General features: G+C 40.6%; 1 protein-coding gene across 1 annotated transcript in view; it reads right to left on the bottom strand.

The window, feature by feature from the left end:
- Positions 1-14,729, bottom strand: part of gatb (glutamyl-tRNA(Gln) amidotransferase, subunit B) — a 28,958-nt gene that overhangs the window by 2,122 nt on the left and 12,107 nt on the right. The window contains exons 4-10 of the mRNA XM_037690512.1: positions 10,740-10,938; positions 8,574-8,696; positions 8,349-8,462; positions 4,645-4,729; positions 1,513-1,557; positions 1,170-1,362; positions 834-967 (exon numbers count right to left, since the gene is read on the bottom strand). Of these exons, the coding sequence (XP_037546440.1) occupies positions 834-967; positions 1,170-1,362; positions 1,513-1,557; positions 4,645-4,729; positions 8,349-8,462; positions 8,574-8,696; positions 10,740-10,938 (893 nt within the window). The remainder of the gene's footprint in view (positions 1-833; positions 968-1,169; positions 1,363-1,512; positions 1,558-4,644; positions 4,730-8,348; positions 8,463-8,573; positions 8,697-10,739; positions 10,939-14,729) is intronic.

Here is a 14,729-nt window from a genome sequence, read left to right as displayed (position 1 = left end):
CCATCCATCCATCCATCCATCCATCCATCCATCCATCCATCCATCAGGAGACACCCGGTACAGGTCTCCAGTCCATCACAGGGCCACATAGACAAACAACCATTCACTCTCTCACTCACACCTAGTGACAATTTAGTTACCAGTCAGTCTAACATGCATGTTTTTGTTCTGTGGGAGTAAACTGGGGTGCCTGGAGAAAACCCACGCATGCACGGAGAGAACATGCAAACTCCACCCAGAAAGGCCCCCAGCCGGGATTTGATCAAGCGACCTTCTTGCTTGGAGGCAATTCTACTACCTCGAGACACTGTGCCACCCTTTTCTGGTAATTTTTAAAATAAAATGTAGACAAAATGTGCCTAGGTAAAATAAGTACTTTTACACAGTTTAAGCTCTTGATGCATGTGTTACGTTAAAACAAAAGCAAAACTGATGGAAACGGACTGGACCTGCAGTGTCTTCTTCATGGGCCTTGGACAGTTTTATCCTCTCATAAACAAGAAGTCGACAGAAAGCAAGAGCTAAGAAGATGTGGGTCAGAATCTCAGCCTATAAATGGCCAAATTGAATTAAAAAAATAAACTGTAATTTCATTTATCAGTTCACTTTAAGGAAAAGTAAATTTAATAAAAAGTAAATTTAATAAAATCAAATCCTTTTTGGAATCTCAAGCTGGGATCAGCTACAAGAAAAGCATTTATCTGCAACTGTTTTTCTTCTGACTGAACACAGCAACAAGTAAATCATATATAAAAAAACAAAACAATTACAGCGTCTTGAACCTGTTATAATTAACTGTATATTATCGATTACTTGGTCAGTGTGCTTCTCACCTCTGGCTCGGGGTCAAGTCTCGCTGTTTGAGTTGACCCAGCAGCTCGTTTGCCACCCAGTCAATCACGTTCCTCGGCTCCCTCTTGGTCCCCTTAATCACCTCCTCAAAATACTCCATCAAGCCTTCTTCAATCTGCAGCAACAACACGGTGGAAATGGTTTCACCTCCAAGCATACATATATTATAATTAGTACCCATCCCAATGGGGTTCATTAATCTAGAAGTCACAAACACAACCACGTATAATCTAACTTCAGTCTGATCTGAAGGATTTACTGATATATGCCAGGAAACTTCTCAGTGATTGTTCAGTTCCAGACACTTCGTAACGCACCACCAGAATGAAGCTGTGCTCAGGCAGGATGCCGTACTGTTGTACCAGCCGCTCTCTTTTGACGCTGGGTAACTCCGGCAGCCTTTCTTTTATGTTCTGCACCACCACCGCCTGGCATGGATCCACGCCAGAGGGCAGAGAAGCCATGTCTTCGTACACCATCAGAGGGGGCAGGTTGGGCTCTGGCATAAATCTGAAGAAAAGCAAAAGGAGTGAAGAGAAAATAGTGGCGAGTTTCTTTATTAGTATCATCAATAAGCTCAACGTGAATGAGACTCACGTTTGTTAAATACTAAGTGTTGTAGGTGCTACGCTGAAAGTATAAGAATAAATTCACTCTCACCTGTAATCCTGAAGACCCTCTTTGTCCCTCATAGGAATGGTTTCTCTAAAAAAATATAACAAATAAAAAGTTGTATATCTAAATGAATTGAATGGCAATATTCAAATTCACATTATTGTGTGAACGTTTATGAAGCATTCACACTATTGTGATCCATTATTCTTCTACACATACTGCATCTTTCTCGTCACAGTTTTTGTGCCATTTCAACAAATCATAAATCAAAACATTCAGCTCGTTCAGGAAAAGGGTGTTATGATTTTGGTACTGGTGCACCTTTATCTGTTTGAAATATTTAGCCTTTTCTGACATTTTTGTTCTCATAGAAATTGAATCGAGTTCATTTTACATCCTTCAAATCTTTAGATGCGTTTACAACTTTTACTGCTCCTTTCACATTTTGTTCAGGTTCAGCTTCTTTCAGCTTCCCTGTGCAAATTTAAACACTTTTTCAGCTACTTTCAGATCATTTCAGCTTCTTTCTACTAACTACAACATTTTTGTGCCTCCAACTTCTTTCAGATAATTTCAGCTTTATTATGCAAGTTTCAGTTATTTCAGCTTCTATTTAGCTGTTTTTATTTTATGCTAATTTGAGCTTTTTCAGCTAAGTACACATTTTTTGCACTCATTTAAACTTTTTTCAGCCCAACTCTGCAAATATGTGCTTTCTCCACTTCCTTCATGCATTTTCAGCTTCTTTTTGCCCTTTTAGCTACTTTTCAGCTGCTTTTTTGTTCTTGTTGCTGATTTCAGCTTTTGTCAGATTGTTTCTACTTTTTTGTGCTAATTTCTGCTTCTTTCAACCTAATTGGGCAAACACGTTCTTTCAGCTTTTTCTGCTAATTTAAGCTTGTTCTACTTTTTCAGCTACCTTTTTAGCATTTTTGAGCTACTTTCAGCAGTTTTCTAATAATTTAAACCTTTTGAGGCAATTTCTGCTAATTTTAGCTTAATTAACTTCTTTATGCTCCTTTCAGCTTATTTCAGCTACTATTTAACCGTTGTTTTTTGTGCTCATGTCTGCTTCTTTAAGCCTAATTGGGCAAGCATCTGTTCTTTCTGCTTTCTTCTGCTAATTTAAGCTTTTTGTTCATTTTTAGCTACATTGTGCTAATTTTAGCTTTTCAGCTAATTCTGCATTTTTGGCACTCCTTTCAACTTTTTTCAGCCTAATTTGGCAACAGTGTGCTCTCTCCACTTCCTTCTGGTAATTTAAGATTCTTTCTGATATCTTAGCTACTTTTCAGCTGTTTTATTTTTGCACATTTCTGCTTGGTTCAGATGATTTCCACTTGTTTGTGCTCATGTCTGCTTCTTTAAGCCTAATTGGGCAAGCATCTGTTCTTTCTGCTTTCTTCTGCTAATTTAAGCTTATTGTTCATTTTTAGCTACATTTCAGCTGTTTCAGAAAGTTATTCTGCAATAAGCATTCACACTGCATTTTCGCAGGAAATGAAATTCTTCTAGTGTTTTTTTTTTTAACATTTTCAAAGCTTTACATGACTCAAGATTTAAATAAATTCATATTTAACTCATACTGACTGCAGACGCTCCGTTCATTCACTTTTAAAGATTCGGTTACTTTAAGAACAACCGGAATAAAAGGTTGGCTTAGAGGAAGCTTTTATCTGTGAGCACATCCTTATGAGAGATACCAAGAAAAAACTTCTCACCTTTGGTGAGAAATACTGTCAAATGACATTGGTAGAAAATATTTGTGTGGTCATGGATACATGGGACAAGGAGGTTGTTTATAATGTGTCTGCATTTGATTTAAACATTGACGGTCTGGCATTTATTGAAGGAACGCATATCGCCTGTTGCCTTTATGAGTGTCTACTGTTGTCATCACACTCTGTTAAAATCAGGTCTCTGTTGTAAATGAGTCCTGGAGGCTCAGTGGGATTAACCTGTACAAATAAAGGTTGAATGGCTTTCATGCCAGAGTTTTAAACTGAGATCATCTTATATTGAGACATGACGGAGGTAGAGCCGTTCAGGACAAACCTCTACAATAACATTCTGCTTGGTCTCATAATACTAGAAGTCACCATCAACGTGTCAAAGATGACGGCGACTACAACACCAACACTGGCCATCTTGGATCGGTTTGACTTTAAATCAGTTTTAAATCAGTTTAATCAGTTGTAGACATAATTACTATTTGCCAGCCAGTGGTCAATAGACATTTTGGTAACACACACATGCCCACAGACAAAAACATATTTATCTGCCTTCACTTTTCAATGAGAGGTGATAAAAACGACCTTACTGCATGTACACACCTTGCCCCCTTGATTCTTTTTACACCTCATTAATACAATTTAAGGTTTTGCATTTCTCTGTTTTTCTGTTATGTTGAAAGATCTGTGTTGTTGTACAGAAATAAGATGTTACATAATGCATCAAGTCCAAAAATTGCAATGCATGAAATTGAAATTGATAAAAAATATATATATAGTTGCATTGCAATTTTATGAGATTAGGCTTTGAAAACATTTTAGTCTGTTTAAAACACTTCACGTACTAAAAAAATCTCTGCATAAGCCTTTAGCAACATCAGAGAAAAACTGCTCTCTTTTTTTAATATTTACTTCTGGATAAAAACCTGTTTAAACTTGTGGATGGATAAATAAAAACAACACATTTTTAATCATTTGATTAGCATCTCAAACAAAAAGCCTCAGTAAAGCAAAGAACTCATAATGGACCAAGAACGAACATATGTGCAGGGATCACGTTCAGTCAGAGCTGCTGTTTTTAAAACAGACCTGTCAGATCTGTGGCCAGATTACAAGAAAGACTCAATCGTGCACGTTGTTAAACAGCCTTCCCTGTGTTCCTCGGACATGCAAGGACTTCTGGGAAGGAGCCAGAGCCCCAGAAGATGATCAAGGCCTCAGCTGTGAGGCTGCAGGCTCATTTCGCGAGCTCATCAGCTATGAGTTGCACATAGCTCACAGATAACACAGACCGACAGGGGTATCCAAATGGCTCTATTCATCATCATTACCGTGATGGTTCATCCTTAGCAAAGCTCAGGACTAATGAAGCAGGCAGAGATCCCAGGCAGAGGGTGTTGTAATGGCTAAATCTCAGCTTTACGGCGCTGCTTTTTCATCCACTTACCCCAATTTGGAATCGTATGCCCGGGTCTCATTTTGCACCGTCTCTCCTCTCTGCACGATGCCAATCTGTCTCTGGATCTCGTAATCTGGTTGAAGATATTACAAAAATAAATGCACAAAAGAGTAAACACCTTTTCATTTGGTGGTAAATCCAAAAGAGCTGCTGGTAATCCTCAGATTCTTGACTTGAGCACCATTAAAACTCTGTAAAACGCTAACATTCTCTGTCTGGGACTCCGTCAGCTTAAAGGAAGCTTAAACCACCACAGTCAGTGAAACTAGAGCTGACAGATCATTTTTATTTTAGTGAGCAGCTGGGAGAAGTTAATCATCACACACTGAGATCTCACAGCTAACCGATGATGAACGGCTGTCAGCGATGAATTTACGTTGAACAAGTTACTGACTGCAACCGCTTCACTTCCTGTCCCAGTGTCTAGTCATATATCCACCTGGTTAAACAAAAACGTCCTAAACAAAAAGCCCTATATTTCAGCACGTGCATGACAAACATTTTGATATTTTCTGATGTAGAAATCTGAAATAAACGCAATGATGGTGCAAGAAAAAAAAAAAAACGCTCAAGACTTTCACACAGGAGATGAAGAACAGTTGCGATACGTCTGTTCTAATCCTTACTGACTGAAACAATGCTTCACATCTAATAAAAAGTGGTTCATTTAAAGTCAGGTGTCTAATTTTTATCTGCATGCCTTAGATAGAGTAACCGAAAGATTAAAAAAAAGATTTGTTTTTTATTTTACAAAGATATGCTGAAACATTATGGACAGATGTGTTGGTACAGATGTGTTGGTACCCTTAAAGAGTCTAGTAATCTTTGTCTATAGATATGTTTCAAACTGTGTTTGATCTTTTCTAGTAACACAGCTGCCTTCCAGCTTGGAAACAAACGCCACTGGGTAGTTTGATATTGTGTGCACGACACTGAGCAGACAAAGCAAAGGTAAGAGCTGTCTGAGAAGCTCAGAAGTAAGATTATATATATCCTGATGCATGCTCAATATATCACAATGATATACTGTATATACTGTATTCAAGTTAAAGGTAAAGGCTACAAGAGCATCTCCAAGCAGCTTTATGTTCCTCTGATCACAGATGACAATCTTAGAAAACATTTAAGGTTCGTGGGACTGTAGTCCACCTCCCTGGAAGTGGACGCAAGAGAAAATACAACTTCAGGTTGATCCTATGAATGATGGAAAAATGAAACTATCCAAAACCATTAAAGATAAACTCCAAAGTCAAGGTACATCATTATCTGGTCATACAATTTGTCACATTTTGAATCGTTGGGTACTCCATAGAAGACCTATAAGGGTTACTGGCAGAAAAACACCAATAAGCCAGACTACAGTTTGTCAAAATGTATGCAGACATGACCCAAATGTTTTTGGGTCAATGAAAGAAAACTGCAGCTTCTTGACCGTCACATAAACTGTGTTGTTTTTTGATTACCATAAAATTTATCAATGTTTGTATACAGTCACATATTAGTTCAGTTAACTTCCAGTTTATGTGACACTGTGTGCTAAAGTATTATCAGACCAGGAAAAGTAGCCTGGAACCAGTGAAGACTCCAGTATATTAGTCACCCCAACTAGGAAATCGATGGGGGGGGAGAGAAGAGACAGAGACATATCCGAGCCTCGCACTATTTGCTGCAACAGGTGTGTGTGTGTGTGTGGGGTGGGGGGGAGGACAGCGCTGTTTGCACAGACAATTTTTGGGGGTGGGGTAAGCGTGAGGGTTCAGCATAAGGGAAGAGGCTGCTTTTAGCTTTTTATTTAGCGCACCTGTATTGCGAGCCGCTGGGCTCAGCACAAATGATTAACATGGGTTTGTATTCCTGTGGGCCCACCACCTGCAGGAAAGGCCATACCAGTCAGGTGCCAATTGCCATGGGTTGTAGCCAAAGGTGGGGGCCTTGGTGTTCTAACCATAGCTTACCAAAGCTGGCTTTTGGGATGTGGAATATCACCTCTCTGGTGGGTAAAGAGCCTGAGCTTGTTCATGATGTTGAGAGGTACCAAATAGTTATAGTTTAACTCACCTGAACACACAGTACAGGCTCCAGAACTAATCTCCTTGAGAGGGGCTGGACCTTATTCCACTATGGCGTTATCCATGGTGAGAGGCGCCGAGTTGGAGTTGGTCTACTCTTAGCCCCTCAGCTTGTTGTTTGTCTTTTTTTGTTTTTGAACCAGTTTGACATGACTGTCAACAAGGAAGAGGGCTGGCAGGAGAGGAGGGGGCGTGCCAAAGACACCACCTTAGCACCAACATAACTGGTTTGTTCCACTTCGGAGTAAACTGTTTGGGGGAAGAATCAGTTTTGTGTTGTGTGTTTCCTTGATTGATGAAGCCTTCTGGATGGAAGGTGAAACGTTTCAGCAAAAAAGGAACCTGTCCAGATGACCTGACTGAAAATTGTTGCATTTGTAGTAATGTTGACTCTGTGCCAGTCCATTGTGGTGAAGAGGGAGCTGAGCTGTAAGGCAAAGCTTTCAGTTTACAGGTCGGTCTATGATGCTACCTTCACCTGTGGCTACAAACTCTGGGTAGTGACCAAAAGAACATGATCGCAGACACAGGTCATCAAAATGAGTTTTCTATGCAGGGTAGCTGGACTCTCCATTAAGAGATAGGGTGAGAAGTTCAGTTATCTAAGAGAAACTTAGAATTAGAGCCACTGCTCCTCCAAATTGAAAGGAGCCATTTGAGGTGGTTCAGGCATCTCGTAAGGATTTCCCCATGTTACCTTCCTTGGGAGGTGCTCCGGGCATTTCCGACTGGGAAGAGGCCCCAGGTAAGACCCAGGATATGCTGGAGAGACTGTGTCTCTCGACTGGCCTGGGAATGGCTTGGGGTTCTCCCAGAAGAGCTAGAAGAGGTGGCTGGGGAAAGAGATGTCTGGGACGCCATGCTTAAGCTGCTGCCCCAGCAACCCGACTCCAGAACAAGCAGAAGATAATGGATGGATGGATATGCCTTATTTCGATATTTAACTTCTAAAATGTTAAAATTAAGGAGAGGCAGAGATTTGCACAATATTTAATGACAAGGTTTTTAATATGATAATGGGTTTCCAATCAGTCATCTTGTTAAATTAAGGTTGACCTTTTCTAAAAACAAACAAACAAACAAAAAAAAAAAACAATTGGGATGGCATCATGTAGGCCACACAGAGGTTTTCACTTTTTAATTTTTTCTTCTCTTCTTTCGGCTGCTCCCTTCTTCAGGGGTCGCCACAGCAAACTAAGTCGCACGAAGACTTGGCAGTTATTTTTACGCCGGATGTCCTTCCTGACGCAACCACAGACCACCGAGCTACCACACCCCCTGTGTGGAGCAGAGAGCTGCTGTCTAGGACACCCGGAGGAGCAGATGGTGGGGGTTAAGGACCTTGCTCAAGGGACCAGAGTGGGACGAATGAGGGTGGGGGCAGGTGTGGGTATATTTTAGCCAGGCCATACCTTTTAGGCAAAATGGGTATATTTTAAGTATTTATACCCCCCAAACTGGAGGTAATTGGAGTGAGGACAGAGGATGCAGAGGACAGAGTGAGATGGAGGAGGATGACTCACTGTGGACCTCTGAAGAGGGAAAAGCTGAAAGACGAAGAAGATATCCTCCACCCACTTTCCAGTTGGACAGACAGTTTAAATTGTTTTTATTGGTTCTTACCTATAGCCCTGGCTAGATATCGAATGCTGTTGATGTTCTTCACCTCAGTCCTGATGCCAAGTGGCTCACCCGGTCTGTGAACAGACACATTAGCATCCACTCTCAGCTGGCCCTCTAAGGACAAAGCAGTAAGAGAATGCATACAGGAAAAGGAGTGAATTTACTCTTAGAAATGTAGTGACTTGGAGAAAGAATAGTTGGAAGTAACAAAAATGATTTCCATACCAGACATGTTGCCTTGACAGGTACCCAAGGCTTGCAGGATGAGCTGAAGCTCTCTGACAGCTGCCGCGGCCTCCTCTCCACAGTTCATGTCTGGCTCCATCACCAGCTCCATTAGACCAACACCTGATGCATGAGAAGACAGTTGTGTTTTAAATCCACAGGGGCTCTCCAAAAAAAAAAAAAAAAAAAAAAAACCCCTCTCAGATTATAAAGAAAATGTAGAGTTAATCTCTATCTATTTTTTCTTTGCTCGTATAATATGTAAGAAATTTAAAGACAACATAAAAAGACCACCCACCCCACCCAAAAAAAAATGTGCGCCTATTTGTCACCACTTTCCAAGTATTCCTAGAGCTAAAAAGACCTCTCCTTAAAAAATAATTTATTTCTAAAAGAAAAGCGTTTACAGGTTAGCAGAAGAGATTTTCTTAATAAAAAAAGACTGAACAAAAGTCAAAAGAAGTGAAGTGGTTTTGTGGGGAAGTTACAAACAATATCCTGCCTGTTTTTATTTGAATGACTTGAGTTTCGAGAAACAGAGTTTACTCTGAACTGATGAGCTAATAGCTAGTCAGAGTGGGACGAATGCCAAAGTTGACTGCTGACATCTAAGCAAATAACCATGACAGGCAAAACTGGCGTTAGTGTAAAGATTTCTAAAACAGCATTCATAGGGGTAGGAAGTAAAATCTATTTTTAGCTGCATCCCAAACGTGGAAGATTCTGAATAGATTTTCAAATGCTGAAAACAGATTTTAAAAGTACCTTGTGCAGCCGCTGTGGCAGCACAGTTGTTGCTGAGCAGTGACTTTTGTCCTAGCAGAGACTGTAGTAGAAACATGTAGCAGTAAAGCCGTCTAGTTTTATCTAGTCTTTTACTTAACCCTGAAGAACGTATCTGTACATAAAAACTGAAGTTATCATAATATGACTGTCTTTAGAAATGACTTTGAAATGTTTGATTCATGTAAAAAAATTCCAGTAATGAACACAATGCTAACTGCGTTAGCTCTTCTACAAAATTGTCAATGTTAAGTTACTATCTATGCTGATTACTGGCCAGGGGTCCGAGATAAATTGTTCAGTTTTTTTTAACCATCATTTTGCACTCTTTCATAGGCATGAAAATAAACAAATCAGTGTATTTACATAAAATAAGCCAAAGGCATTTAAGTTTTAAAATAATCTAAATTCATCAGTAATTTGTAATCAAATTGTGAGGCGTCTAAAGACTCCTAACTCTACTGTTCACATGAACTGTTCTGAAACGTTTGGGTCTTGGCTCCACTTAGACTGTCAGCTTGTCATTCTATTAAACTCTATTGCTCCAAACAAAGGTTGTTCAAAGAGCTCTCTACAACAGGTAAGACAAAACGTGTTCAGTCTTTCTACAAAACCCGAAGTCAAAAGAACGATTAAACTGACAACTCTGATTTTACTTCAGACACAGCATGACTGCGGTTAGCCGGTAGAAGACAGATCTCTATCGTAGGCTAAATTTCTATCGTTTCTACCGTGTACCGTTTATATCGCGCATTCCTAATGCAACATTTAGCCAAGTTTTATGAATCATTATCCAAAAGTCTCCTTTCTGGTAGAAATCAGTAAAGGTCTTTGGTGCTTTGTACCATGAAGTGAAAATAAAAATGTTATAGTCAAAGGTTTGTATTTTGTTTAATTCTGCTCATTTTGAGAAGATCACTTTTCATCTGTTAAACCTAAACATTATATAAAAAAGAATTACCAACTAATTTGCAGAAAGTCTGCATCGACCTCTTCAAGCCTGCTGGCCAAAATGATACCATTCTTAAACTGCAGCTGTGGGCCGCACAAAATCACTCCAAGGGCCGCAAATGGCCCTCGGGCCACAGTTTGGACACCTGTGATCTAAACTGTCACTTTATGGTCGACTTAAAATATTCCACAGCCTTAATGTTTAGTAGAATAAACAAATGAGTCATTCTGAGTAACAGTGCAGCTCAATGATGTCTTCCGAACAAGCACTAAAATATAAATTAACAAAAGTTTGTCTGATGAATTCATTGCATCACTTAGCTGCAAAACACACAAAGTAAATTCATTTATTGTTGGTTATAATGAACTGCTGTTACTAAGAAAACACATCACTCACTCCTTAACGTCCTGTTTCACTGGAGGCTCACCAACCTGCTCTGTTAAGATCAATGAGCGTCTGGTTGTGCACGTCATCGTGCAGACTCTTGCCGCTGTCCTGTTCCAGCTGGATCTGTTTGATGTGCACGTGTTTACGGATTACCTGGCTCCTCTTCTTTCTTCTGAGGAAGCTGTAAGTGAGCCCGCCGTCCACGGCGATTGGCCGACGCTGCTGAGTGATCTGATATCCAGCCTGAAAGAAGACGGCTGAACCATTAGTCAGCTCACACAAGTGGTTCAGAAGCTGTTGGATTAAAAGACGGGTGTTCATCTTTCAGTGTTTACTGCCTTTAAAATAAAGACTTCTTTTGATTAAACTTTAGATGTTCCGTCATCTTTAGGATGTGAAAACATTTACAAATTAAGAGAGTTAAGGTAATTAATTAAGATAAAAATGTTTTGTCAGTGTCTGTCTTTTCTGTTAGCAAAATATCTCATGAATCACTAAACAGATTTTTAATTAAACTTGTCCATATGATCCTGGAAAACACAAAAGCTTCTACACCTCTTCCAGATACTGACGTGGCATTTGATGTAGCAGCTGAGCATCGTTCCCAACATGTTAGCATTTCACACAACAGATTTGTTTCAAAGCTTTGCACGATCTGTTGGAGTCGACCACGTTACTCAGTTAGCAAAATATCCCATAAACCCTCAAGCAGATTTCTCCAACTGATTAACTTTAGGAGTCGAGATGGCTGCCACATCTAGACACCATTATCTAATAGAAACATGTTTATAACTCCATCACTGGGACAGATAGTGATCCTTGATTTGATGTGGTAGTAGCAGAGTCATAGTGCACACACTGAGCATATCGTGTTATTGCACAAGGCTGTCTGAAGATGGCTGTGTAGTGAACTCGGCCTCCGACCAAAACCTGTCTCTGAAGACCTTCATGGGACAGGAACTGTTATTTCATTGATTTGAATCCAGAAATACAAATTAGCTCATCCAGAGACTTTCTAATTGTATCCTGAAGTAATCAATCGAAAGAACACTCTTCTTTTTATATTATCATTACTATTTTACAATATCTTGATAATCAAAAAGTGTGTTTAGTTCATATCATTTCTAATGTTGAAGTGAACCACTCATTTTAAATCAACTGTGAAACAGTATTAATGATTTTTTAAACCTCATTTAAATTAGAAATCAAGTTAAATGTCTATTTACAAAGTAATTATGCATTTTGATTTTCCGTCTAAATGAGAAGTCAGTGATGTCGGTCAAAAGTCAGAGACAGTCAGAAAAGAAGTTATTAGAACGGACTGTATTGTTTTTAAACCTAGCAGACGGTAAAAAGAGAAACACTGGCATCTGCGTTGTCTCACTTCGCCATAACATTTCTCTGTCTGTACTAAATGTTCCTAAACATTCCTGAACCCTCGCTTGACCTTCAATAACCCTCTGACATCACTAGAACCACCCCCCGTTGGTTGTTTCAACCAATCAGGGAGTCCTAAGTGTACCGGAGGTTTGAGCTGGTGATTGAAAGAAGCGTGCTAATTCTGGTCAATCCAAACATACAGCTTTCTCCATCCATCTCTTCTTTAAACTCCTTCATTCCTTCTTTTAAACTCTTCTATTTTGCCAGTAATCTAGATGCCTTCAGAAATGTCCTGTTGTCTTATTAGTAAAGCGTGCCAAGTTTTATTAATCAGAACCAGATAAGCTAATCAAGTGTACATGTTTTGATGTTAAATTTTGATTCTGTTAAATAAATGACCACATTTATTCTGATGGGTCAAAGGAAAATTAACGTCTCTTGTCACTGATTAAACAATCCTCACAGTTACCTCGGTCACATGGCATTAATTTAACTCGAAAAAGAAAGAACCCGGTATATTTAAATAATTAGTAGTAAAGCGACAGTTAAGCTGTCCCCCACCTTTACTACATTTGGTGGGACCATACGTGTTTTAAATAACACATTTGGTGGGACAGTATGTCCACAGCAAAGCTGTCCTTGACACACTACAGCTGCCACAGCAAATCAGCCTTAGCCCTCGAAAAAATTTATTTAACAACGAATTTTACAGACAGAACTAAAGTTTGGTGTCTTAGTAGCTGACAGTCATTATGGGGAGTGGTGGCACAGAGGTTAGAGAAGGTGGGCCTGTGATCAGAAGGTCACTGGTTCAACTTCCTGGATTGACAACATCAAAATGTAGGTGGGAAAGGTGAAACACCTGCCTCCACCCTCATTTGCCCCACTCTGGGCCCTTGAGCAAGGACCTTAACCCCCACCATCTGCTCCTCAGGGCGCCATAGAAAGCAGCTCTCTGCTCCACACACAGAGAGGGCTGTGGTAGCTCGGTGGTCTGTGGTTGCGTCAGGAAGGACATCCGGCATAAAAACAATCACCAAGTCTTCGTCTTCTTAGTTCACTGTGGCGACCCCTGAAGAAAGGAGCATCCGAAAGAAGGAAAAAAAAAAGTAGATGACAGTAGGTCTGTCGCAATAAACAATAAATCAATTAATCGCATGATAAATAAAAATTATTGACCTCATTTTCATTTATTGGCTTTATCGTTTCTTCATGTCTCCGTCTTTCTACTGAAGACACTGGATGACAAAAAGCTAAACTCCGGTGCTCTTCACTGACCCCTCCCTTTCTCTTTAAAATCCATTTTAACCTTCCAAAATCATGTTTTTGGATCGTTAAAAGCAGCTAAGCTGAGAAGCTAAGCTACGAGCTAAGCTAACAGGCCGACCTCAGGGAAAAACCTCCGTCTTGTCGAGGATCCAAAATTCACGATTCAAACTCGTGCCTTCGTGTAAAAAGTTGATTTTCTCTGAAAAAAGAAGCTGAGAACTTGTTTACTGATTTTTTTATTAAAAGCTCTGTGTGAAAAATGCTAAAGAGCTCAAACCACACGGAGCGTCTGCCATTTTGAGAACCAAAGAGAGACAGCCCATGTCACGTCCAGGGGCCTCCCTCCCATTTTTATTAAAGAGACACGCTGCTCGTTCTCTCACTATCCATCCTTTGGTTCAAACCGTCTTATACTGCCATCCGGTGGTCGATAAAAGATACTACACTTCAAAACAAATTAAACATTTCTTCTTAAATTTGACAATAATTATTAATTACTGTCAAATTTCACACAATATTATCATTTATCGTAATAATTTCTGAGACAATTAATCACCCAGTAAAATCTGTTATCGTGACAGGCCTAGCTGACAGTAATTCATAACACATAATATGACCACTAACAGATGACGTGAGATTTCTTAATAGAAACTTTCTTTCGGCCGCTCACGTCTTCTTCTGGTCTGGGTGACTGTCGGCCAGTGGCCCTCACCCCGGTGGTCGCTGAATGCTTCGGGGAACTGGTCGTGACTCGCATCGAGACGGCCATCAACATCGGCGAGGACCCTCATCAGTATGCATACCGTGAGAGCCGATCAGCAGAGGATGCGGTCTCCTCTGTGGTCCACGCTGCGCTCGACCACCTGGAGCAGAGGGACTCTTGCGTCCGTGTGCTCTTTGTGGACTTCACGTCCGCCTTCAACACCATGATCCCCCAGGCCCTGATGGACAAACTATCCACACTGGGACTGGGCCTCTCCATCTGCAACTGGGTACTAGACTTTTTAACAAGCGGACCACAGTTAGTGGGGATCCACAGCCTCTCCTCCTCCACCATGGCCCTCAGCACTGGCTCTCCTCGGGGATGTGTGTTGGGTCCCCTCCTGTTTGCTCTGCTCACGTATGATTGTGCAGCTACCCATCCAGGCTGTCACATTGTGGGGTTTGCAGATGATGCAGCGGTGGTGGGATGCATCGCAGGCAGTGATGGGTCCAGCTACGGGCGGGAGGTGGAGCGCCTGGAGAGCTGGTGCAAGGAGAGTAGCCTTCACATCAATGTGAAGAGGACAAAGGAGATGATTGTGGACTTCAGAAGGAACAAAAACATCTACACCCCCCGAACATAAGAGGATCTGCGGTGGAAGTGGTCTCCAGCTACAAGTACT

Source organism: Nematolebias whitei, chromosome 16 (genome assembly GCF_014905685.2).
Source record: "Nematolebias whitei isolate Nwh7 chromosome 16, NemWhi1, whole genome shotgun sequence".
Classification (NCBI taxonomy): Eukaryota; Metazoa; Chordata; class Actinopteri; order Cyprinodontiformes; family Rivulidae; genus Nematolebias; species Nematolebias whitei.
This window is presented reverse-complemented; position numbering and strand designations above follow the sequence as displayed.